Source organism: Aythya marila, assembly GCF_965140915.1.
Source record: "Aythya marila genome assembly, chromosome: 10".
Taxonomy (NCBI): Eukaryota; Metazoa; Chordata; class Aves; order Anseriformes; family Anatidae; genus Aythya; species Aythya marila.
The window spans coordinates 18,350,444-18,378,152 of NC_139051.1; the positions used below are offsets into that span (position 1 = coordinate 18,350,444).

Sequence of the window (27,709 nt, forward strand, 5' to 3'; positions counted from 1 at the left end):
ACAGTTGGACTTGATGATCTTGGAGGTTTTTTCCAACCTAAATAATTCCACGATTTTATTAGCTAGTACTTCTCACTTATAACAGGAACTGAGAATTCACTTGTAACAGCTTTAAGAATCGCATCTGCCTTTCTGAATGAAGAACCAGTAATTAATTTGTTTACATAAAATTCTTACAGTACCTTTCCACCCCTCTTCTATTGTTAATTTTCCATTGCCTAACAGTTTCTTTCATCCTTTCAAGGAGTAAGTATCAATTCTGTTGCTAGCTAAACTCACACACACAAAAAAAAATCAGTGTGCATTATTCTAAGACTAAACTTTTAGTATTGCCCTATTTTAGCTAAGAAACAGCCAAACAATCTTTGTCCTGGAAGTGATAATTAAAATGCTCATTACTGAACCACATTAAAAGATCTCCATAAAAGCCTTAGACTGGTAATGGCTTAAGTTAGACATGAATGGTGAAAGCTGTACAGTCTTAGATAAATGAAAGGTCAACTGCTGTTCATATTTCTACAGTTTATAAATATATAATACATATTTTATGTATTATATTATTCATTACATATTATATTTTATATATGTTTAAATAAATTAGGAAGTTTATACCAGCCAGTGTTAGACAGCGCAGCTGTGAGTTTATTTTGGAGAGGTGTGGGGAGTTGCTGATACTATAGTTTCAATGATCTAATATAATTTAGAAGTGGGGTTACTTTCAGCAAGATGAAGATAAACAGCTACCCACTGAGCATGGTCTGAGAACAGTGTTCAGGACTCATTAACATTTAAATGTAAATGCACACATATAGCATTCAAGAATTGACATTAGCAAGAGGATAAAGGTTTGGAGCATAGTACTGCAACTTTTACATTAAGTCTGTAAATCATTCTGTTCAATAACCTACCTGAGCTCCCTAAAATGTAGATACACTGGGTTGGAATGAAGAGTTATCCTTGAAATTTACTTCTATCTTAAGCTTATCTTGCTTAGCAAGCATTCATACTACTTTTACTACAACATTAATTCAAATAAAAATGAAAGGAAAATCTGTTAAACCCCCACACCTTTTTGCCTACACAGCTCAAGCAACATCAAGCAACACCAGCACATATACATGTTAGAGTCTACTATGGAGTTAAAACAGGAAATTTAATTAAAATTTTTGGTGTGATTAAATACATCCTACTCCACAAACCTTAAGTGCCTTACAGGAATTTCTATATACCTACTTTGGTATGTTTTATTGACACAATAGAAAAAAATTACTCAGGCTCAGTTGTTTCTATGCAGCACATCAGCCATCTCAGAGATCTGCTAAATATGTAAGTTACTGAGGATACCTAATGTTGTTATAGAATAAGACAACTTCTTGCAGGCTATTTTGAATCTGTACTCATATATATAAATATATAAATTTTAAAAAAATAATAAAATCAGTTCATGTTAAATCTTGAATATTTAACACTCAGCCCAACATAGTCTATTATGTCATCTCAGATTCTCTACGTTACTGGAACATACTTCCACAAGACCAAAGAAGGATTTGGTCTTCAAATAGTGGAAGTCATATATTCCATAGAATTACGTTTAACATCATGATTGACTCAAAGATTACTTGGGAAAAATTGTAGTTATTATCCAATATATCCTTGGAAGGAACAAGGATACATGTCATGAGTGGTTTGTGGGAATAGGACAAGGGGCAATGGCTGCAAGTTAGAGCACAGGAAGTTCTGCACTGACATGCAAAAGAACTTCTTCACAGTAAGGGTGACGGAGCACTGGAACAGGCTGCCTAGGGAGACTGTGGAGTCTCCTTCTCTGGAGATATTCAAGGTCTGTCTGGACACCTACCTGGGCAGCCTGCTCTGAGGAACCTGCTTTGGCAGGGGCCTTGGACCCAGTGATCTTTCAAGGTCCCTTCCAACCCCTACAGTTCTGTGATTCTGTGATTATGCAAACCCCATAAAATAATGGAACAGCACTACAGAGACAGAACATAAATCCCGAGCCTTTCTGCCTTATGCTGTCAAAATGGGGCTGGTGGAACAGGTTGCCCAGAGAAGGTGTGGGTGCCCCTTCCCTGGAAGTGTTCAAAGCCATGCTGGATGGGGCTTTGGGCAGCCTGGACTGGTAGGAGGTGTCCCTGCCCATAGCTACCCTGAAGCATAGTCAAATGGTTCATCTTCTGAAGCAAAGACTTAAAAGAACTGTCTCCCACCTGCTCAGTCCTTAGAGAAGCTGAATTGCAATAAAATAAGGGTCTTAAATAGCAAGTGCAAGAGGACACCAAACTGATTATGATCACATTAGGGGTGGTGCAACATCTGAGACAGAATCAGCTGTTTAAATAACAAACAGAGCAAAGAGCATCTCATTCTCGTTACCACCACCACGCATACATAATTCATTTTGTTATCTGCACATGGCACACAAACAGCAAGCACTTCCAAGGACAGAGCCACTTCACAGTATCAATCTTATGCTGATAAAATCTTCTAGTTGGAATTTGGGCAAAGTGACTGAAACCAGAGGTTTTAGTAGAAATGCAATGGCAAATCAGGAAGCAAGGTACTACCTTTGGTTTCCCCCATGTCTCAACTCTTTTTCTTTTGAGCTGTAACCCAGTCAAAATTCTGTACACTGAAATTATGGCAACATCATAACCCCTCAGTCCTTCTCCACTTTAATCAGTTCATGAGCACATCCAAGAGAAATTCTACCAGCTCCAAGGAATACTGATTACCGAGCAAGTTACTTGGGTAATTAGATAGCTATGAAAAAGCCAAGTAGCTACCAACTGCTGGTTCATTTAGTAGCTCTTGGTTTGAATAAATTCTTTCTAATGTAAGCTACCAGCTATGCTGAGCCTTGAAGGAGAGTAATACTACTTCATAAGTGAGTCCAGAAAAAAAAAAACATCACAAGAGGAAATCTTGCAAAAAAACTAACTATATCTTAAGAACTCAGGCATGGACAATTGGACATTTGTGTTGATTTTGAGCAAGATCAATCTCCAAAATGCAGGAGGAGACTGCTTTAGGATTTAAAAGTTGTCCTATTTATGCTATCATTTTTAAGTGAGTTGCGTTTGACTAGTTTCTCTTCAGCATCCTAAAACAATACAGGCTGTACTTCTTTCCCCTACAGTGTGCACATTACTAAACAACACAGTTTTCCATATAGCCTCATGCATTTCTCCAAGGTCTGTTAAAAAAAAAAAAAAAAAAAAAGTTTTGAAAAGATTTGGACATATAAAGGATATGTAAAAGATTTAAGATTTTGTGGAAATCATTTGCTAAGGAAACAGATGGCTTCTGCTGTAATGCAAAGCAGCAATGCCAATTAATTCACAATTACTTCAGGAATTGCAGCACAATTTAGTGCCATAGGATTGCAAATAACTTGGTAGTTCATAGTCACATTAGATCTAGTTCTTGAAAGTGAAATACTCTTTCACAATAGCTAAAGTGCACCATCAAAGTAATGCTCAGGTATCTTGCTAATGTTATCTCAGTCCTCAATAGCTGCATATCTGAAAAGCCTACTGTCATTTTGGCAAAGACATGCACCAGTCAGGAGGTTACATTCAGCAGTGCTTTTCAGTGCAGTTTGTTTCAAAACCATAGGCAGAAGAAAAAGATTACAAACAAACAAAAAGCTGTGGCATCTCAGGCAATCCAAGCTTATTTTAGTACATTTTGAGCATATATTAAATGGCAACATGTGATCTGAAAGCTTCATCTTCATTCCAGAGTGGAAACTTTCTTCAATTTATGTCTCAGAGCTGAGGGGTTTATTAGAAAGCTGGTGATTTAAATAAATTCCTGCTGGATTTTTGATGTTTGCATGGCCACAAAGGGACTCTTTTTCCCCTCCGAACTGAGTAATATTAAGTCATCTTAATCATGCATATTATTGGCCTGCAGTATCTAGAAAGGAAGGAATAATTTGAGTTCAAGATTTATTTTAATGTGATATGCTCCAGTCTTTACTATTCCTAAAGCTTTGCAGATCAAATTACCCTTGACTGTATGATAAACAAAAGCACTTAAAGAAACTGAAAGACTGAAGATATCTAGGGAACATTCTCCAAGTGTAGTGTTATAACACTTCAAAACGTAGTTCTTGAGTATATGACTCATCACTTTTGCACCAGACACCACACAGGTTAGAATAGAGATGGACTAAACTCAGGAACAAGTCAGTAAATATTTATCTTCAATAGACAAATTTTATACTTGTCATAGAGTAAGCGTATCTAGTATTTAGTGCAGCTCTATTAACTTGGGCTCCCCTCTCTTTATCTGCATACAGAGATCATTTCTTTCATTAAAATTCAGAGGAAGAATTGATAAAGTTCACTATTACAAATAAATTATAGGAGCATCCCAAGTAATGTACTTGATTTAATCAACAAGAAGCTAATGAGACCAAATTGATGGCAGAAATTAGTCAAGACTAGCTGACACTTATTTACAGATATGTTCAGAAGAAGATAAGACTCTGGAATCAATATGGGGTTTCCTCAAGTGAGGGTATCCATTATGGAGACAAGTTAAAGTACTTTACTTTCTCCTCTTAATCAGAACAGAAGACAGCTAACGATAGAGTAAAGCAAAGAGGTGCAAAAGGTTAGAACTTTCAGTTAATCATTTGTACTATAGAAGTCACAGAATCCTTAAGAATTTTCACTACATTAAATTACAAAGCAGTGTGCTCGAAAGGCTGCTTTCTATTCATCCAGTAAGTTAAAACAAGATCTACAGCTTCATAAACAAAACAAAATAGAACAATGTAAATATAAATTGAAATCACTTGATACAACATTTGGTTGCTGAAATATCAAGCACGATGATACCTTGTGTTCCTGCCTTTCTGTGATTTTGGTAGACACAGCAACACAGCTGAAGATAGCCATTAGGACTGGATGCTAAAGGAAGGAATAAGTAATAACAAATATCACAGAAGTCCTTGGCCTCTACTTCCATATTGCAGAATATGAGGATATCTATACTTATATGTGACCATTCACCCAAGCTCAGTGTAGTTATGCCTCTGTAAATAAGTTTTGGTTAATCAGTTTACAAGGCGGCACACCACACCTGCAATAGATTAAAACTGGCAGAGTGGGCACATCACTGCTAAGGCCCTTTGTCCTTTTCTGCTATTCTCTTTACCACAGAAAACTCAGCATTTGGAGGAAATTACACCTAGGATATAATTTCATTTGCAGTCTGTAGCTGTGTTAGGAAATGAATTATCCACTGATAAGTTCACTGTATTCCAAATTTATATACATATATATATATATGTATATTCAATTGTCTTTGCTATGCACCAATGTAAAGGTCTGTGCCTACTGTTTTTATTACTTAGTCCTTTCTGTCCTTCAGCATAAATAACCTGCAGAATTTCTTTCCCCTCACCTCCCCAAATTTGTTCACAGTCCAAATTAAAAACCCTGAACATTTTACTGTTGCTTGAAGGATAAATGCAAATAATTAGCTAGTTATATGTTCTTAAGGTACAAGAACAGTAATTAGTAATTAAGACAGGCAGAATTTGACTCAGCTAGATTCCAAGTTGTCTTATACCCCAAGCATAAATGAGAGACCCCATTCCTTGGTCTCTTATGACAGAGTTATGCAGGTAGCCATATTGTTGCATTTGTAGAGATAAAAAACTTTAGTAAATAAAAAATCAGTCCTGATCTTGATTAAAAGTTTCTTTTCAACTTTAAAACAAATTAATATTTAAAAATTCGAAGCAGTTTTTGTCAAAAAAAATCACATATTTTGTAACTAAACAGTACTCCTCCCATTGCCCCCCCCCCAAAAAAAAATAAAAATAAATAAAAAATGTGTCCCATAACATCATTTACTTCCCCACAAAGGTAGCACTCTAAAATTCACACACACACACTTTTATTAATACTATGTTGGCACACAACAAACCTAATCCTTTTTTATTGTTGTTTATATCAGGCCAAGGGCAAAAATCTCTTCAGGTTCATCTTATGCATCCCATATATCAACCTAAAAGTACTACCAAAAGGTAACCAACAGGCTGACATTGTAGCTTTCATTACATGCAAGTTAGAACTACTGGCAGGGAGTACAACAGAGAAAAATCTTATGTTGGGAAACATTTTTTTTTTTTCCCTACAACAGGTAAAAAATCAACTTCATAATATTAAAGCTGAATACATCTTCAATGACACACAAATTAGATTACTGATGGAGTTAGTGAGAAATCATTCAAGGAGTCTGAACTGTAGCTATTCCAGAGATACTCTGTACTTAGAATCCAAGCCTGCTGTCCCACAGTTCTGATGTTTGTGAGAAACTGAAGTTTTAAGAAATGGTTTCAAAAATAAGTATTTTTGCTTAACCTCTCCTTGAGGAGTTTAAGGACTTCAGCATTGGTGCAAGCAAGGTAACTACACCAGCAGCACTCTGCAATTTCCACTGGCACCCATTCTTCCTTTTCTCCCTCCACATAACACAAATACTTCATAGTTTTGTGTCCTGTTCAGGTTTCACGAGCACTACTAGTGCAAGAACTTCCATATTAATCTTTTACTAGGAAAGCTATATTATATATAACTATTATAATATAACTATTACTGTTAGTGCTATATTTTCTATGCCTCTCATTGGGAGTGTACTGGCAACACATGTTAGGAGCCTCTGAGAACTCTCTGAAAAGGGAGAAAGCTACTGAGAACCTTGAAAAAGAATAAAAAGTGTCTTTATTTCTATAATCAGAAAGCAGAGCAAGAACTCCAGGAGGAACAACCAACAGCCACAACCTAACCAAAAAACACTAACATTTGCCAACTCCAAATTTCTTGTAGTAGTTCTCAGGAACCAGTTACATTGCAAAGGAAGCATTTGTCTTAAATTGTAAGACTGAAACAGGATACTTGGCTGATAGCGAGTAATTCATAATGCATATGTAAGGACTTTTTTTTTTTATGGTGATAACCTAAAATGTTATTTTTAATCCTTGCAATATCATTTATTATTCTGTTCTCACCTTTAGCAAAGCACTGTTTGTTTACTTCATCTTCCATTTACTTACATTTACACTTATTGGAACTCTTCTAAAAGCATCACTAAAACAGCTCAGATGAACCAGGTATCTAAGTCATGCTTATGTCCTAATCCAAGAATCATTCCTGAATTACACTGAGGCATAAAACTGCCTAGAATACAGATTAGAAAGGCAAGGGGTGAAAAATAAATAAATTTTTGCTGCATACTTTCCTATTGAATAGCATTAGTTTAGCCTTAACTACTTGAGCAAAACAATGAGATCAGCAAGAAAAACTGTGAAAGTTCCCTCTTCTATTTGATTTTAAGGTACTGTTACTCCAATATGTAAACATTGAATACATGGATGTTTTTGGAAGAAACAGACTATATTCAGTGAAGCACAGACTTTATTGCCAGTGCATAGAGGCAAATCATTAAAAAAAAACAAACCTCTGTGTCTCCAACTCATGATCCTATCAGTTTGCTCATACACATGGATTTCCAATAGTTATTCTAGACTGTTTTCAGTGTTGGGGACAGAAAATTATGCTTGTTAATTCTGTTTATATTGCATTCCTGTCCTCACAGCACTGTCTGGAATAATGTCTCCATTATAAATAAATAAACAAGAAAAGAGAATAACTACTTTACATTCATAAGTTAAGCCAACTTCAGATCATACTCCATTATTCTGAAGCTCCCACAACAGTGAGGCTCTGTTTGGACGTTGTCACAGCTCTTCTCTAAGAGCTGAAATTCCTCAGCCAGTTTTATGCGCAACTGCAGAACTGCACATCCCTCTCAGCCTACAACAAGGAGCAAGGAAAGTTGGTATTGCAAGAGTACAGCACAATGTTCTTCTGACAAGCAGATACAAAGGTAAGCCAGAAAGCAGCATCATGTTGTGGAAGCTGCAAGCAGGAGCTCTTCAACTTGCTAAAACCACTAGCTCACTTATAGGTGTCTCTCACTGTCTCACCAAACAGCTAATAGGTGTGCTAAGTTCTACTAAAAATACATGCTACTTCTTGTTGTCTTGACAAGAGTGACTTGTAGTAGAGTAGAAATGAATTCAGAGTAATTATGAGCAGTTCAGCAGGTGCTGCAGAATCAACTTTAGCCAAAGCTCTTGAAGACCATTATGAAGCACACAGGAAGAAAAATATATTCTACATTATTTTCTTTCTTTATTCTCATATTCTATTCCCCAGATTTAGCCAGAATTTTATGTGAATTCTAATAGAAAAGAACAAAAGCATGGAATGGCAGAATCATGAAGGAAATTTAAACTACTTTATCTGCACAAAAGATAAATCCTGTGGCATTACAAGTACTCAACTTACTGAATGAAGTTGTGAACACATGTTGCTCATTAAGCCAGTCTTATCTTACATTGTAACCAACAGGACTACTTGTGAACAACTCCTTCAAGAATTGAGTATAAAAATTAGCTGCATTGAATTAATGTGAAACCACTTACGAAGCTTTGTCTTTTCTTCAAGATTGCAAATTCGACAACTGCCAGCCTGTCAAGAGAATTCTATTGAGCACAATCAGCACTTAGAAACTTACATAAATTACAGCTGTCTATTTCAAGTGGAAATAATTTCAGGCAAGATGCTTGCATATGCTAGTTTATCCACCTGGATGGCATCTCATTTTAGCAAGACTTGATTCTACTTTTTTGGTAGAAAATGGGGATCTCAGTAATTTGTAAGTCAAAATATTATTATAACACATTAACTGAAGCAAAAAAAAAAAAAAAAAAAATCATTAAACTGAAAAGATACACCCACCCAATTACACATTATTGCAAAAAAAAAAAAAAAAAAAAAAGTCAGCCCTTCACCTTCCAGCTCCATGCTGTTGTATTTCTTTGGCAGTTGAGTTTAAGGAAACCCTATTTAAGGGGGAGTGGGGATGGGTGGGAATGACAACAAACAATAAGCTTTGTTCAAGTTTTGTCCTATATGTCCCAAGTATACAATTTGTGCCGCGGCCATGATTGTTTAGAATCATTTGCAGCACCTGAAGCTTTTATTTGAGTCATGAAACATGATGTCCTTTAAGATTCTTCATACATTTAAAAACAATACAGATTAAAAAAAAAAAAAAAAAAAAAGCGCTTACCATTTGAAGAACAGAATAATGGACTGCTTTTGAAAATTGTCAGGTTAAATGAGTTCCTCTGAACCACCTTCCTCCTACGAGCTAGTATCATCAAGCAGTTACACATTATACATTGAGGGAATAATGGGATTAGGGCTTTATCACCTGAGAAATAGAACTGTTAGCTTGTTTCGTGACTGAACTGTCTCAAAAAGAACAGTATTCTTTTTCTTCTTCCAACAGAAGAAGTATTCTTTTTCTTCTTCTATTGTAAAAACAATAGAAGGTCTACAAAATAATGGGTATGGTTCTCAATCATATTAACAATGTTAACTTTCTGAAACTTGACTACTGAAAATATCTACTATTTTAGCCACTCAATGGTAAAATATCACTCTAAGTATCAATACTCGACTGGTAAGGGGTGTTCTTCTGAAATATATTCTGACTGGTAAGTCAGCATGCAATTTGAAACACTTATACCAATTGCTGAGGTATACACTCAACCTTCTTTTGAAGATCAAGAAGTTTTAAAACACCTCAAAATGGGTACTCAAAAAAATTAAGGCACTCAGTATCACTAGGAAATCTCAAAGTTCTAGTTGCAGTTTACAATCAATTTTCATAATGCTTTTCCCAAAACTCAAGTGCCTAAAATGCCACTAGTGACAATGCAAAGTTTTGTTATATTGAATACAATTGCTCAAGGAAAGAGCTTCACAACTGAGAGTGTATTCCACTTAGAGTAAAATGAACGTAAGTAAAAAAAAAAAAAATTGTGAGCACTGTATTACAGAGCTCAAACAATGACTCCCCCATCAACTAGAGCATATATGGCCACATTTTGTTCTCTGTAACTGTTCAAATTATCCAATGAAACCAGCTCATGGTATATCAAAAAAAGGAGGATAAAAGGAGGGTGAAACTACATGGTGGTTTCAGAAACTAGTGCATTAAAACCAGTGAAACTCCAGCTAACCTGTCTGCAAGAAATAGTACCCCTTCTCTCTGCCATCTTAGCAAGTATCTTGCAAACATCATCCAAACTTCCATTTGTCCATTTCCTTGTCCGAAGAAGCTTGTCACTTTCCTCAGAAGGCTGATGGAAAAGACTGATGCCAATCAGCAGCCCACATGACTAAGTTAAGTTGCTTTTTACACACCCACTAAAACAATTATGCTGCTTGACACACTAGCTGGCTCTGGAAGACATGCTAAGATGGAAGGCCACCGGGTTTACTGATGCAATAAGGAAGAGAACAAAAAGTCCTATTTAATCATGAAGTATGACCTTATAACCTTTAATCCAGTCTACATTCACTTTGTATTGTAAAGGCATTCATAACCTATCCAAGTCGTGTAGCATTACATAACACATATTTAATTTTATTATCAATTAATTTCAATGTAACTTCCACTAGTGGTGAAATAGTGAATGGTATTTCATATGTATAATTCAAAAGACAGTTTTCCCATTTTTAGTATCATTTAAACATTTACCACAATGTTTCTCAGTGGAATACTGTTCTTACTTTTTTTTTATTTTTTATTTTTATTTTCAGTTCTCCTCCCAGTTACAAAGTAAATTCTGAGTGGTCAAACAGGTAGCAGTACAAGCAAACACTAGGGTTGCTACATGTCTGAGGAAGGTCTTGAAATTAACTGCCATATTATAAGTTTCACAAAGAGTTAAACTATTAATAAACTTGAAAATCCTTTTACAGACAAATCCTAAGCAATGCTAGAGATTAGCAGAAAAGTCAAGACAACAGTATCCATGATTATAAAAAAACCTACTGATCACTTTGGATTCTACTGATTAATTATTGATTTTAGTAAGCTTTGCTAATCCTTTGAATGTCACTGCACAAAACTATTTCTAAGATATAACTCTACTACAAGGTGCAGAGGAAAAATCAATCCATTCCAGTACTCTTATAGATAAAATTGACTTCTTAGCAGTCAGAAGGGCAGAACAGACATCCTAGCTGCATACGAACAGGAATGCTGGAACAAGATTTCAGGAATGGATAACAAAGGGTTAATTTGTTTTCATAAGCCTTGAGAATAGCTGGAAAAAGCAGTTACAGTTGTTTATTAACAGCAGCTTAATTTAACTCTAAGATCTTAGTAAGAACAGATGTGTATTATTAAGGAGATCTACACAGAACATATTACTTTTTCAGAATGTTTATCAACTTCTAGTACTTTTATAATTTTATCTAAAGCTAGCATGTAACACTGTTGTGTTTAAATATCAAGTGCCCAATGTATGGTTAAGGTGCATACTGAAAGCTGTAGCTTAAATCTAGTGGGCAGGACATTGGGATGGAAATCGGAACATCTCATCACGGTGATCAGGTACTTCACCTCACCTGTTCTCCCTCCTCTGTCAGGTATCATTTCAGCATGAAGCACTTCTGCTTGTACTGTGTTCCTGGGACTTTGACTATAATCACTGAAGTGAGCCAGAAATTTTGTGTATCTGTCCAAACATCTTTTCTTGAAAACAATAAGAGACTAATCATATTATACTCTATTGTAGAGGGTCAGCCTGATATTTACATAGAAATCTGTTGGGGGTTGAAGATATTTTATTTATTTGTTTAATTTAGTATCAAATGGTGATTTTAAGCATTTTATGAACTACTTAAGAACTGTAGAAAAATCTTTATGCAATGATGAAAAGCTTCCAGAAAAGGCTCTCTTAATATGCAGTCACCAAATCTTTTAAATTGTCGAGCAATACATTTGATCTTGAAAATTAGTTTCACAAGCCTGTCTGTGTTTAATTCCCCCAAACCTGTACTTTGCAGGTTATCAGCGAGGAGGCTGAGTCACAGAGTTGAAGTAGATCTCATTGAAAATGGGGAGAAAAAAGTCTATTTCCTGCTAGACTTTCTCTGTCTCAATTACTGAAGCTTATCGAGGTGTTTAACAGCCTTTCCTCCCACTCTCCACCTGGCATATAATCAGGCTGATATTCTACATTTTTTTCCTGCTCTAAAATAAACTAAGCTATTACTTCTGCACTTAATCTAATGTGCACCTTCATAGAAAATTAGCCTTTTTGCATGATTCTCAACATACAAAAATTTCAACATCCTCCATCCATATTGAAAAGGATATCTCAGACTTTTATTTTGGTTCAGCTAAATAATTAGCTGATGTTTTCTCCTTACTAATATTTCAACTGCTTTTTTATTATTATTTTTTTATTTCCCCTATCATGTAAAACCACACTCCCATCCTACCCTACCACCTCCCCTTTGCTTATTTCTTGAATAATGCAGGCACTCATAGAACAGCACACCTTTTCTGGGAATAGCCTTATACCTCTCCAGGTGTCATCACGTACTACCTGTTTTTATGCAGTATTGTTACATATATATTACTACATTTTGTATTTCATTTCTCCTTTAAAAATCACACAAATGAGAAGGAAAAGAATACATGAAGAGGTCAAATTCAGTGGTTGGACTGAAAATATACATTGTGCAGGATGGCTGATGGGACAAGTAACAATTGAATTATACTGAGAATGTCACGGAGGAGTTGTGGTGAGCAGCTACAGTCAACTCAAATTTCAGTCAACTATTTTACTGCCAGAAAGGTAGCAAAGGGATACAAACAGAAACAGTTAATTAAATCTTATGTCTTTAAGCCAAGGTCGTGTAATTATTACACTCTTCTTAGAAGAAACATGGAGAAGAAATGAAAGCTAGAATACAGGTACTGTTTCTATGCAGATTTGGGGATTTTGCTACTTGAAGGGTCTTCTTACTGATCTAAAAGGTATCTGCAGAGTCCCTTTGCTGTCCCTACTTGAATCCTGTATTCTGTTGCTCTGTGTTCATTAAATGTTCAGGGCCCATAATAAAGATAAAAGAAACATCACCTAGAAACATACATCATATTAAGCCTTAAGACATCCTAGTCCTACAAACATTGATATGATAGATTATACCACACTTACACATTATTATCTGTAACTGTTTAGTCACACTACTAAATATTAAAACTGCATGTAAAACAAATTGCATTTTCTACAGAAAACATATGGAAAAAGACAGTGAATTAAAAAGGACCGTCATGCTGACAATTTCAAAGCTCACTGTGTACATGTTCATTACACCTCACAATGTAAAATTTTCAAAGCAATTTATCAATGTAATAGATTTAACAAATACCTAGGCTTGATAGTTACATGGCATTCAACTAAAGGAAACTAATGCAAGTTTAATATAGTACAACAGTATTATAAAGCAGAATGTATTGTAAGATCTTGCACAATGTGACTAAAGCCAATAAATTATCCTAATGAGAAAGCCAAGGGGAAAAAAAGAAAAAAAGGAAAAAAAAAAAAAAAAAAAAAAGAGAAGATAATTACCTACCTAACTATTCTTTGTAATCATTTCAGTATATCATCTAGAATCATATTGCTTTTCTGCATCACGCTTGTCTTTGCGCAGTCAGATCCATTGTTTACTGAATTTCAGGGCATTTCAAGATATCTTTAGATTTCAAGATATCCTTCAAGATGTCTTTTTACATTTGTATAACAAGTCATATAGCTACTGAAAACATATCCACCAAGGCAATAACTTTTGCAGATGAGCAACAGTGTAAAATTCTAGGGCATCACTGATAATGTGTATTCCACTCCAGTATGAAAAGAGCCAGTTATTCCCAAAACAGTCTCTAAGGCCAAGAGTTGCATTGTACACACTCAGCTCCTGGAGCCAGCTCAGCTAAACCCAAATTTTCCAAGTCCTATGTATAATATATGTGGCTTCAGACTTCTGTGGCCTGCCAACCTCAGCTGTTTAACACAGGCTGGGGAGGGATGGGGTGGAGAAAACAAACAAAACCCCCACAAGATATACTTATTTGCTTCCCTTCACAATCTTAATTCTTCTCTTTATGCCTCAGAGGCAAGACAACTGTTAAAAAGATCAGCCTAGAAGAATTAAAAATTTCAATAAGATTGACAATGGTGCATGTTTTACAGGACGTAAGGGAGAAAGAAAAAGATGAACCTAGCACAGGGTAGACATACTCTACAAGTTAAAATCCATGTCACTCCAATTTATTAGCTCTGACTCATGCTGAATTCAATAGACCGATCTGTTTCTGTACACATCTGCTAGAAATGCAAACATAAAAGTTAATTTCTAAATCAGTTGCTCCTGTACCGATGGCATATCAGAGATAAAGATCTTCTTTCTATGTGAGAAACCATTTCCATGAATGGTCATAGGACAGAGACTTCTAGTGACAAAGAAATAAATGCCAAAATTTATCATCCATCTGATCTCAAAACAATCCTCATGCAGAAAGTTTTGTTGTTGTTGTTGTTTGTTTGTTTGTTTGTTTGTTTTAAAAAAAGTATCTCAGATTTTATATACAGTGATCCTTTAATCTTAAGTGCCAATGCTTGTGAGAGTCTACTCTAGTAGACTACTGCTAGACTCTAAATAGCGAGAGCACTACTATTCTAAACAATACTCTTGCTTATTAACTGCAGCCATACCACATGAATTTATTTAAGAGCTTATGTTATCTAACTAATGCTGAGATAGCACCTTTTATCTCTGGATTCCCACCTTCTTGCAGCCCCCTGCATAGTTTATTTCAAGAATTCAGATGAACAACCTGGCAGAAGACACTGATTCTATTTTATTTGCCCCCCCCCCCCCCCCCTTTTTTTTTTTGAGTAGAAATGATGATTTCTTCTCTTCAGAATTTAAACACTATCCCCCTAATTAGCCTAATTTTAGACCATCACAGAAGTCTGGAACTTTGCCTTGGAATAACTCAAATGCATAATGAATAACAGAATTACTTCTCTGAGCAGTCCCAAAAGAGACGATCATACCACTGCCCTAAGACTCATGCTGCAATATTGCCGACAGGTTTCTGTACAGAACATGTGATGTTGATTTTCATCATCATAACCCTGAAGCCTGTATAAAGGAGAAATATGCTGTATGCAGCACTGACATTCTCTATAGATGCATCCAGTCCAAGCAGGTTGAAATGTGATCCAAATTACAGTTCTGTAAAATCACATGCCACTGGACTTATTTTCAGTGTGCAATACCTGGTCAGAATTACTCCCTCCATAGCTTACAAGCATATCGGCCACACTACTGGGAGTCATAAGCAAGGAATAAGACACAGGCATCTTACTATAGTCTTAACTCTAGCAGATCACAATTTTGTCCAGGTCAGTTGCTGTATATTAAGAACATGCTACCAATGTCTCCTGCACAGCCTTTCATTCAGGTCAATACCATACTGATTTTTACTTCTGCTGTAAGAAAAAAGCATTTCAGAGCATTTTTGATCACTTCCTACAAAGTTCTGTTTTTCTGATAAGAAACAAACTATTCTGAAGTTCACCTGTTTCCGGGGATAGTCTGCCTACCTGTGGGCAAGAAATGCATTTTTAAATCTGCAGGTGAAGGTTCTGTTTAGTTTGTTTGCTGTTATTTATTTATTTATTTACTTTAAGAAATAAAATGCAGTAAAATGTCATTAGACAAAAAGTTCTGACGATCCCCAAACCTATTCATAGAGTATTGCGCACTGCCAACATTTTGGACTTTATCATCATTGGTCAATAGCCACGCTTCTTGTGCATACTTAACTGAAATGGTCCATTGCACGTGGGACTCTTTCAGATTCAAGTACTGAAATTTCATAATTTCAGCAAAATTTTACAGTTCTACAAGTTTGACTCAGAACAGCCACATTTACAGAGGTAGTATAAAAAGATGCCCTTGAAATAAATGTGAAAATATTAAACAAACACATTTAAAAGTGTCTGATAATTACACTAAATTACCTGAATCTTCCAAGTGCACAATGAGTATTGTAACAATTAGTCAATGAAGGTTCTCTGTCAGATAAAGAAGCAAAGACTAAGAAAGCCAGAACAAGCACGTGGACTTCTCACCAATACAGATGTAACCCCCCAAAAATGACTGCTGGCTTGCTCCTTTGCTAATACAAAAGTGTATTTAGTATGCAGTTTTGATTGACAACTACAAACCATATTTTGCAGTTTCCAAAATATTATATGTCTTTATTAAGCCATAATGTAGATAAGACAATTCAGGAATGTCGTGTTATCCATCACTGTACTTATCCAATATAGCATGCCTTCTGTATCTTGAATAAAGGAACTTCTAAGTAGAATCAATAATAGAACTTTGAAATCTGTTTCCATTTTATGTTTCTAATGTTTTGCTTTGAAATAAACTATTTTCTTAGACAAACAAAGGCAACATGACTGAAATGCAATTTACACATACCTGATGCTTCTTGAACTTTCACCTTCAGACCTGTAAAGTAACACACAAATAGTTAGCACATGATCACTGTTAGCATTTATAAGCCAGCTAGTCTAGAAAGTGATAGACCTTCCTACGCATTCTTTCCCTTTATATTTCCTCTAGTTTTTCCAAGGCTAGTTGTACTTTCCCTGATAATTAGACATTTTAAAAAAGAAAGCAGTTCAATGTAGATTTAGGATAAATCTATTAGAAGTTAAGAAACAACAGCTGAAGCCAATAACTGGAATATGAAAATATATGCTATCACCCTCTGAGACCTCAATAAAGAACTTCAGCAAACACAGAGTAATACAGACTTATGTATCAGATTTGGAACAGTGAAAAGCACCAGCCTTTCATATTCTAGAAGCCAATTAGCGCCTTTTTTTTTTTTTTTAAAAAAAAAAAAAAAAAAAAAAAGCCTTTCTTCACTCTACTTTCAGTTGGCCAATAAGTTTAGGAATCTAATCCCCAGACTTATCAAGCACTAACCAGAAAGTGCTATGGTTTGTGAGTACAAGTAACGTACAATATTTTAAAACCACCACACTTGTCTGTTTCTCATAGCTGTTTAAAAATAAGGGTTAAAAACCTTGAGGTTACAGAAGCTCTTAAAAGCCATATTTTTCTCAAGGTGAGGTACTTTTATCAGTCCAACCGAAGCAAAACCTTTTCAGCCCCTCCTCCCTGCTCCTAACCCCCAAGCATTTTTTTAATAAGGAAACTGAATTTAATGTTATTCATACTAGCAAATTTTCTTTCTCTGAAGATGAATTGAAATGTAATGACTCCCAGCATTTAATGAACACACAAAATCCAAATTAAAATGTACAACCATTTGTCCATATCTGTTCCTTCCCCACTCCAAAACAATTCAGCCACATTGCTACAGAAACCCTACCTGCATCAATAGGTTCAGTAAGGCAAGGCTGAGAAACAGGAATCAAACAAATTAAAGCATGGGATTCCAGAGCAAAATAAAGCCTCAAAATACCCTTTCCATTTCAAAATCTTCAGAGGGACCCAAAGAAAATGAGTATCAATATTAATTTGCAAAATTCATTAAACATTTCTTTTGATCCCGGTTTGCCAAAAATGCAGCTGGAACAGTGCCTGCAAAAAATCAGCTATCATATCTCAACTTCATGTGCATTAGTACAGCATGGTATAAGACATGAGAGTTCTTCAATAATCAGTGAGAGAAATAATAAATGAACCAATTCTGATTATTGAAAATATATTTGTCTCTGCACCATCATCCAGCTCCTGATCAAAGACCAATATTAAGTTCATTAGTGATCACTTGTGCGTGCTGGGGAGCATGTTAAATCCATATTAAAGGCTACCCTCAAATCATTGAGATTATCGGTTGATCTGGCACGGCAAAAATGCAGGCGAGTCTGCCACTTCGTGTTCCCTCAACTTGCCCCAGTGTATTTATGGCACTGCATACTGCTGCGTGCCAGGAAACATCTCCAGCATCAGACGGAGCAGAGATGCACCAGCATAAGGCAGCAGCAGGAGCGTAGCTATGCTGGGCATCAGCCAGCGTCTGCTGCAGCCCTAGCAGCCAGGCAAGCCAACACCTCAGTTGGAGCCAAGCCGGGTACCCAACGCAACATACAATTCCTCCAGCTGTTCAGGCTGAGGGGTTCCATACATGCGGTTTGCCTCATTCAGACTACCTTTCAATCTGTTTTAAAAAACAGAAGTAAAAAAAAAAAAAAAATTCTTTCCTATTTTTAGGATGGCTGTTATGGTCTCACATGATAAAAACATCTGGGTTTTAGTTAATTAAAAACCTTGTAGTTACACTGAAGAAAATTATATCAAGTAAACTGTTTGCAAACTGTAGCAATTCAGTAACAAGCTAGGAACCACTGCCTCCCTGAAAATCAAAGATGAGTATTTCTTCAGCAACATACACAGTGCTAAATACTTCCCATCTTCCATATTTTGAAAACAAGTACAAAATAAACCAATTTCTTCTTAGAATTACTTCATCTACAATGACTAGTGTATTATGCTAGTGCTGGTAGGAAAAAGTTATGGCAAGTAAAAGTTTCATAAGATTAATTCCAGGAAATAAGCACTATTAAAAACTAATTTTCAAGATCTATTGTGGAAGTAAGTGCCAAAAATAGATGCCTCCCCCTCCTCCTTTCACTACTTGTTATAACATTATCTTAATTTTCTTCAAGACTAAAGAAATCTGGATAATTTTAAAAGCACAGTCTGAGATGAAAGGGGGAAATAAAAACAAAAACTGCCTCTTGCCCCAGAAGATGCTCTGGGGTGGTAGTAGCGCTGTAGTTCAGTGGACTGAGTGCATGTGACCAGCTATGCCTACAAGTGCAATTATCAGTCCATGATACTGACCACCATCATGAAAGACTTTAGAAGAGAAGAGCATTCAGTATCATGGAAAACTGCTGCTCAGAGCAGATTGAACCACCTGCTCCCTGAACAGAAAGCCACAGCAAGTAGTTGCCTGACACGTACTATCGTTAATACCCAGGAGATGTAAGAGCTCAAAATTTGTTCTTGAGCTTAGTTATTTTCCAAAGAAACTTTTCTGAAATTGTTACCATTGCCTTTTTACTTGTGGCCTTTCACCTTATCACTTAGGCTATTATCTCTGCCCTTCACTTAAGGATAAAAACGAGTTTTCATTTAACACTTATCTCTTGCCATCACCAAAATGCACTGCAGCATTCTGTATACCCAGTGCAGTATCTACCCATACAAGGAACGCTCTTGACCTTTTCAAGAGCTCTGAGAATTTGGGTGTTACCGGTATTAATTACCGCATAGCATTACCTGTTATTGCAAGATTTATTTTAATAGAGGCTAGAACCTCTCTCTGGTTGAGTTATTAGGTTAAGAGACGCATATGTATCCTGGTAGACCGAAGGTAACTTCAAAGTAGCTTTTTTCTATATCCTTGAAAGTTACATGAACACAAGGAGAAGAGAAATGAACTCACCTATGCATCCCCATGAGTAATGAGAAAATTAATGAATAAAATGTTTAACTGACACCTTCCCACACTCAGTTTTCAGCAAATTACATCTTGCAGAACATGCATTTTACAGTTATAAAAGCCTCTGTATGTAATTGCTTGTACGATCAAGTTTTCAAATACAGCTGAGACAACAGGATTTAACGCCTTAATTTTCTGTTTCTCCTCTTGACTAGAATAACAATCTTCTAAGCCATCTAAACAGAGAAAATATTTTGGAGTGCTCACAGGATTCCAGAGTCACGAGAAGCAGCAGCCAACCACCCAAGACGACCTTTTCATCATCGCACTATTCCTCGCAATAAAACTCGAAAAGAATTTTGATGAAGGCATTTTAGTCAAAGAGAAATCACAAGGTAAAGGCTACAAGGGTTTTTGTGTTTGGGCAGCTACAAGGTTTTTGTGTTTGCTCAGTTTTGTCCAGCTGCACGCACAAAGGCTAGAATCAATTGCTCTCACAAGAGAATCTCTCCAGCTCAGTACAGCTAAACATTGGGATAGATGTACTATCATACCTTCTTTGTTTTTAGGTTTACCAATGTGTGAAAAAGCTGCTAATTTTCATAATTGCTAAGTTTGCATATTTGAGGTTAAGATTTACTCAAATAAATTCCAAGGGGTCACTCAGATCACCAATTTTACTCAATGGAACTTGTGATTGGTTTGCAATACTGCTGAGAAACTACTTACAGTTTGAAATAAAGCGTTAGATTTTCCTTAAGCATGTTATAAAATCCAAGGGTTTGGTTCGGTACTTAATGTTTCTGCTTACACTAAGCATGTGCTACACTCTGGATTATTTTCTCCTTTGGACCCACAGAAAAGCAAGGATATTGTCACTGCTGAAACCAGGAGAAAGTGATAACGTTTCTGGCAATCTATTGAATTATTTCTTTTAAGGCAGACCTTACAGGAAGAAAAGATATCCATCTTCTACGCTATAATACTTTATTTTAAAGAGAACATAACCCATTTACATTTGAGTTATATCAATGATGTAATAAATGTCACACCACTTTCTCCCAAAATAATTCTTTGCTCATCCCTGGCTGGTTTCCAATATTTCATCACCTTTTGGACCAGAACTAAATATTAACCTGCATGCACCCTATATAGAAGTACAAGTTTGTCTCCTTCCTGACCCAGGGAACAATATTCCCAGTACAAAATACAGGAAAACACGTAGTCTTTAAGATTTTTACAGTCAACAGAAGCAGAAATGACTCTGCTAATAACAGTATTTACTGTAATTCCATTTCAAGTAGAGGCCAGAACAAACAGATACTATCATACAAAACCATAAACCAAAGACAAAGAAAAAGCTAACAAAAAAACAGCACTCAAGATTTACAAGAGATAGCCAACAAAAGTAATTATGAAATCCTGAATAATTTTTGTGTAAGTTTAAATTGTGTGCCATCAACCTCTGTCAGTCCACATCCTTGAAAACTGAAAATTTCAAAAGACTTCTCACTTCGTGTTACAAAAATGATTTCTCCTTTGTTTTGCATGCCCAAGAGACACTCACCACCTTCCTATGAATACACCAAGCAGGAAGATGACAAAGACAAGACTTTTGCGTGGTTCCACAGCCCTACAACCACGAATGAAATAACAAGCTCAGTCCTATTTCCTGACCCTTTTAGAGATGCCATTCCCATCAGAATGCAAAGAATGGGGTAAAGCTTAAGATTTGTAACAGCCTCTAAAACTCCCAGGTTAAATAATCATACATTCTCTGAAATTCATCTTGCAAGCCTCAAGAACCAATTTTATTTCTTACAAATTTCAGGAGACCAACTACAAATGGGAATATACATTAATCACATATTGAAGGGCATTTTGATTTCATTTGTTACAAAAGGAAAACATTGAACCAAACCTTTACAGAGCAATACTAGATCAATGTATTTGATTGAGCCTTGCTTTGAGCACAGAATTTTTCTCAAGAAAGAAAACTACACCCATTACAGATCACCCTTTGTAGTATCTTATGTCTTTTAGCATTTGTAACATGGATAAGATTACTCACAAGGAAGGAGACTTCAGGGAGACTTCATTAATGGCTATATAAACAATACTATTTATATCATGAGAAGGCTTCAGTATAGAGTTTCCATAGATATATGTTCTAAGCAATAATTCAAAAACAGGGAGGATCAAGTCTTAAAACAGAGTGGCCTTGCTTGCTGCACAGTCGTCAGGTACTAAAACCTCCCTGAGCCCTCCAAACAAGCACATTTGCTGTTTTTCCCTTTGGTAAGTAGGTCTAGGTCAGCATCAGTGCATTGCCAGAAGTGTGCAAAACAGTATGTCCAATAACACAAACATGTGGAAAGGAGATTTAAAAAGAAGAAGAAAAAAAAAAAAGAGCTAGCTTGCAGGACCAGGGTTAAAAAAAATCTACTGTACTGAAGATTCTTAAAACAACTGGTAAAATTTTAAGTATAGTGAGACCCATCCAGCAAGTGGTATTTTAACAAGTTAAGTTTGAGGATGAGAAAAGTATTAATTTCACCACTACCTATAACCCTTTCATCAGGATTCTGTTAATATGTATAACTGAATGAAGGAATAAGCAGTCACTGCAAAGACACGCTTTTGGGCCTGCCCGTCACAAAAGTAATAGAAAATCAATTAGAGGAGAATGATTACTGCATTTCATTTTAATCCTGAGATAAAGAACTACCTCATGCAGTAGGAAAACTACTTTCATGCATTATTTTGTAACAGTAATGTCCTAATAGTTGCTTTGTTCTTTTCTAAACAATATGAGAGAGTCTAATGGCCACCTCAAATGCAGTGCTTTCACTCAGTTCAGCATTCTACTGCACAGCATCTCTAAAAACTTTCTATGCAACAGAAAATTTATTTCAGAAGGCTAAATCTAACCAGTCACATATGATGCACACAGGCCAAAGTATATACTGCAGAATTATCGCAGAATCATAAAATGGGTTGGGTTGGAAGGGATCTAGTTCCAGCCCCCTGCCATGGGCAGGGATGCCACACACTAGATCAGGCTGCCCAAGGCCCCATCCAGGCTGGCCTTGAGTACTTGCAGGGATGGGGCATCCTCAGCTTCTCTGGGCAACCTGTTCCAGTTCCTCACCACCACCCTCTGAATGAAGGATTTCCTCCTATCAGCTAATTTAAATCTACCCTCTTTTAGTTTAAAACTGTTCCTTGTCCTGTAACTATCTGCCTGTGTAAACATTTGCTCTTCATCTTTTTACAAGTACCCTTTAGGTACTGAAAAGCTGCAATGAGGTCTCCCAGAGCCTTTTCTTCTCCAGGCTGAAGATCTCCATCTCTTTCTTTGTAGAAGAGGTGCTCTAGCCCTGTGATTGTCTTTGTGGACTTCCTCTGGACCTGCTCTAACAGAATAACATCCTTCTTGTGCTGGAAGCCCCAGCCCTGGATCCAGGATTCCAGGTGGGGCCTTGCAAGGGCAGAGCAGAGGGGGACAATCACCTCCCTCCACCTGCTCCCACTCCTCTGGTGATGCAGCCCAGGGTGCAGTTGCCCTTCTGGGCTGCAGGTGTGCATTGCTCATGTTGAGCCTTTCACCCATAAGATCCCCCAGGTCCTTCTCTGCACGGCTGCTCCCAGTGAGTTCATCTCCCAGCCTGGTCTCATGTCCAGGATTGCCCTGACCCAGGTACAGCACCTTGCACTTGGACTTGTTGACCCTCATTAGGTTTACAAGGGCCCATTTCCCAAACTTGTCCAGGTCTCTTTGGATGACATCCCTTCCTTCTGCTGTACTGACTGCACCACTCAGCTTGGTGTCATCTGCAAACTTGCTGCGGGTGCACTCAATCCCACTGCCTATGTCAATGATAAACATATTAAACAACAATAATGTAATCTTTATTATCAGACTGCTTCTAACACTTTGAGCTAGATGCATCACCTTGCAATACTCCCCTTAAATTGTGGAGTCACAAGCATTCCCTCTGCACATTATGATTAGGAACAGGTGAAATGTTGCTGGTAACAAGTAATCTTTGGGAAGACCTCTGAAGTCAGAATAAAGGTAAACTCAAAGATGTCAAAAAAAAAAAAAAAAAAAAAAAAAAAAAAAAGAAGGAAAAAGAAAAAGAAAAAAATGTATAAACAGCATTGCAAACTTCATGCCAGTCATAAGGTCTTTTTTCCTTCACTATTCAGAGGTATGCTTATTCAATCAAGTCGTTGGCATACTGAAAACAGGAAAAGCATACAAAAGCTTTTCCTTGAAAATACAAAAGATAAGTCCCATATCACTGCTGTGATGTTTTTGTATTTAAATGGTAAAAAGTGTTCCAATACCAGCACTAGAACAAGTACTTATCTAATAGAATAGAAAGATGTGAAGTTTGATTTTAGCCAACATGAAACATTCGATCCAGGGATACTCAGCAAATTTGAGGACCAGCATGTAATAAACAGCATTCAGACTTGGCACCACGTTTTTGCCTTCTGTCATTACTTCACTTTCCAAATAATGACTAAACATACTGCCAGAGGAATCTCTTAACACAAAAAGACAGTAGTTCTTACAGCATCTCTGCATTCATCTTTTCTGCCCTAAAGCCTATAGGAATTGAACAGAAGAGATGGATAGCAGCAATTAGCAACATCCAAAAGTTGGCACTAAAAATGGAACTGCAATAGCATCATGAGTAGCAATGGTACAAAACCACTGAACACATTAGCGGGACTCCAGTGGCTTTTGGTGAAGTCTTCACACCACTTTCTCAGACCGGTCTCACGCGATCAGAAAGTTAGCACGTTGCTGTCACTGGCTATTACAATAACTCCTTGAAGCATGTAGAGAGCTTAAAGGTAGGGGAGGTGGAAACTTGTCCTCTTGCAAAGAGAATCATGTCCATTGGGGAGTTCAGATAGGGAGCTACATAATGATCCAGCAATTCTTGTACAGTCCAACTTCCCCAAGCCCACAAAACCAAACTAGTTATGCCAAAGCAGCAACCCAAGTCACCAGTTCAAAGCTGACACCTGTAATGGCTAGAATCAACATTTATCTACCTGTCTGGTACCCTGTGAGAAAGGGAGGTATTTTAGGTGCACATCCTGTTCACAAGGGGTTCTCAGCTCCCAGACACCTCATGCTCTCTGGAAGTTCCAGGGAGGTTGTGTACTAAGCAGCCTGGATCACCGCTGACTAACAAAGAAACTGTCACCTGCACCAGAATGGATTGGGGTCTGTAATTAAGAGACTCCCACATCTCAGACTGCCAGGTCAGTTTGAAAGATAACATAGGGTCAGAATTTGAGTTTCTTATTTTTTTTTTTTCAGTTATTGGAGGGTTGAAAGCTCTAACACCTCACCTCATGCATTTTAGATAGTCTCTACAATTACTATCTGAAATCCTTTAGACTAATACTGCTACCCATTAACAAGCATGTCTGATACATCCTTTTAAGTAAAAATAAAATGGACGATGGAGTAAAACTGCACTGTAGTAAAATGCAAGTCATTCACATGTTAGATAGGTTTGAAATCTGTCTCCCTCCACTTTTTGATAGTACGATCCCATAGTTTATAAAACAGGAAACACTCCATGGTACGCTGCACTAGGACTAGCAGTTGCTTAGATCCACATCAAGTTCTTCCACTTAAGTTAAAAATTGTGTTTGCTTGTGGATTTCAAATGCAGTAAGTTAAAAAACAGCATCACAAAAACAAAACAAAACAAAAACAGAAGGATATATATTAGCTAGGTTCTGTAAAAGTTTTAAGAAAACCTTTGCCTGAAAGCCAGAGGACGCTTTTACGTAAAAGACAACTGTTTTCTAGAGGCATACTTAACCCTGAATGACATAAAAAAGTTTCATTGCATATAATCAAAAATAAAAATGAATGTCCTTTTCACACATTCTGCAACTCTATAAAAGCACTATAAATATAAGAGTAGTTATTTTTCTATTCTTCCTCTTGATCAGAATTCCATATATGGTAGAAATAATTTTCTAAAATGCTCTTTACAATTTTCAGTATTAGAAATCCTTATTTTGTATTGCATCATGTATATTACAGTAAGTAAACAATTTCTAGTAAGGATCATTTCCCTCTCTTGCCTCATATACAAATCTTAATCTCTTCTGTGCTAGCAGTGGTAGGTGGTTAACACAGAACGGTACCTCTGATTGCTAAAGATCAGTTTTACTTAGAGCTAGATAGCTAGTTCCTCTAGAGAAAAACGAGATAGCAGTAAAATGTGACATCCCCGTGTTACCTGAGAGAACTGTATCTCAGAATTTTGCAGTTATATTTGCACCTTCAGTACTGTCTATATTTTACTAATGACATTTTTACTATATTGTACAGCTTTGTTTGCTTTGAATCTAGCAAGCACGCAGCTCTTTTCAAATACTATGCATCAGCTTACCCTATGTTATTGCAGTGCTCCTAACTTGTCAGAGCAGACACACCATCACTAAGCCAAATCCATCACAAGAAGCATAGGCTTTAAGAAATTCCCCATGAGTTATAATGGTGCCAGTTTCATGCTAAGGCTTCATGATTCTTGGTCACTTAAGACACTGGATAAAGTTTTTCTTTGATTGTACTCCATGTTTTTAAATACTGTTTTGGTGTAATGTGCGTGTCTTGGTGTTTTGGTGTAATGTGAAGTCCTAAACAGTATAAAATTTAAAACTCAGGTCAGAACGATGCAAATTAAATTGGGCTGGTACGCAGACTAACGAAGCTCATTGCAGTTCACGCATGAAAGTATACAGTGACCCACACGAAACAGCATTGTGAAGGTAAGTTAACTCAGGGGTAAACACATGAATCACTAGCTGCAAGATCCAATGTTAGTTATATAAGACACATTTTCAGGCACCATTTTCAAAGCAAAAAAAAAAAAAAAGTGACAGCAGGTGTCCAATTCCTACTGCATACCACAGCAACAATGTAGGTAATTGCCAGTTCCGATGCTGGAACTGGTTCTCTGTGACCAGAGCACGTACTTGTAACAGAGTTACTGGGTTACAGCAATTCTCCTCAAACGCGGTCAAATAGGACAAATTCCACTGTGCTAGGGAGGAAGGAAATACAAAGAAAGAGTTCTATATTAAAAACACAACATAGGACCCTTTTAAGTGGTCATATTTGATAAGTTTACTGAATTGACTGAATTTTAGACCCACAACTGCCAATGGACGTTCACTGAAACTACACACTGTTTCACAAACAACATATATAGCTAACCACATTGCCTTCATCCTGCATTTTCTTCCATTTCTATTAAAGTAATCTATTTTTTAGGTATCTTAAATTGGATTACAATATTGTCCATTTATTTATAGATCTGTGTGAAGTCTTCAAGCATCTGCCTGCATGCACTCATACATGTATTTGTATAGAAAACCTCTATCCTAGAGGCCTTCCTTTCTAGTTCTTGGCATGCATCCCTCATATAGCAGTGACTGTCAAAACCTCTTTAGGCATTATAAAGGGATTATACACACACAGACACTTCTAATAACAAATCAAAAATAAAAATAAAAATTCTACAAGCAAGCCTGGACACGAACACTGATAACAGTCACTTCCTTAGGTAGTAGATGTAATTTCTGTCTTCTAAAATTAAAGTGTTGAACCCAAGCAGTCCCATCTATCAGTCTATGAGACTCAGCAAAAAAAATATCTGCCATAGGTAACTTATATTCTGTGATACATACCATAGAAGTGTAGCTACTGGCATATGGTTTCCACAAAGAGCTTATTCTATCTACTCCTGGACTGCCTAAAGCCACTACTGCCCAAGCAGTGTCTGTTCCTAATTCTCTCACACAGACCTGATGAGAGATACATAAAAAGATCAGCTTGATTTCATTGCTCAGCCATCACCATTGCATATGCCACTGAGCTTAAGGCTAGCTAACATTTGGGCTGAACTTATCCTCTCTGCACTCACCTTGTTCATCTAGCATACATTTTATAGTAGCTTAGATTCTCTTTTTCTCCTAGTGTCTGAAAATAGTTTGAAGAAATGGTCAGAATACAAAGCCCCACATACTTTCACAAAAACTAAACCCCTCCACAGTCTGTGCTGTTTATCAAGGTTATTGATACCATCTGTCAGCTCAGTGAGAGGCAAGAGACACATGCTTGCTCCAGCATGCAAATAAAGAGCCACACTGGGCAGATGCTACATCACACCACCACCTGGATAGC

General features: G+C 36.7%; 1 protein-coding gene across 8 annotated transcripts in view; it reads right to left on the reverse strand.

The window, feature by feature from the left end:
• Window positions 1–27,709, reverse strand: part of IQSEC1 (IQ motif and Sec7 domain ArfGEF 1) — a 348,151-nt gene that overhangs the window by 260,232 nt on the left and 60,210 nt on the right. For 7 of the 8 annotated variants that reach the window (XM_082768431.1, XM_082768438.1, XM_082768440.1 and 4 more), the window contains exon 2: window positions 16,473–16,502. In XM_082768431.1, coding sequence (XP_082624557.1) covers window positions 16,473–16,502 — 30 coding nt within the window. Of the gene's footprint in view, window positions 1–16,003; window positions 16,058–16,472; window positions 16,503–27,709 lie in introns of all 8 variants that reach the window. The other variant, XM_082768437.1, reaches the window with a different exon arrangement.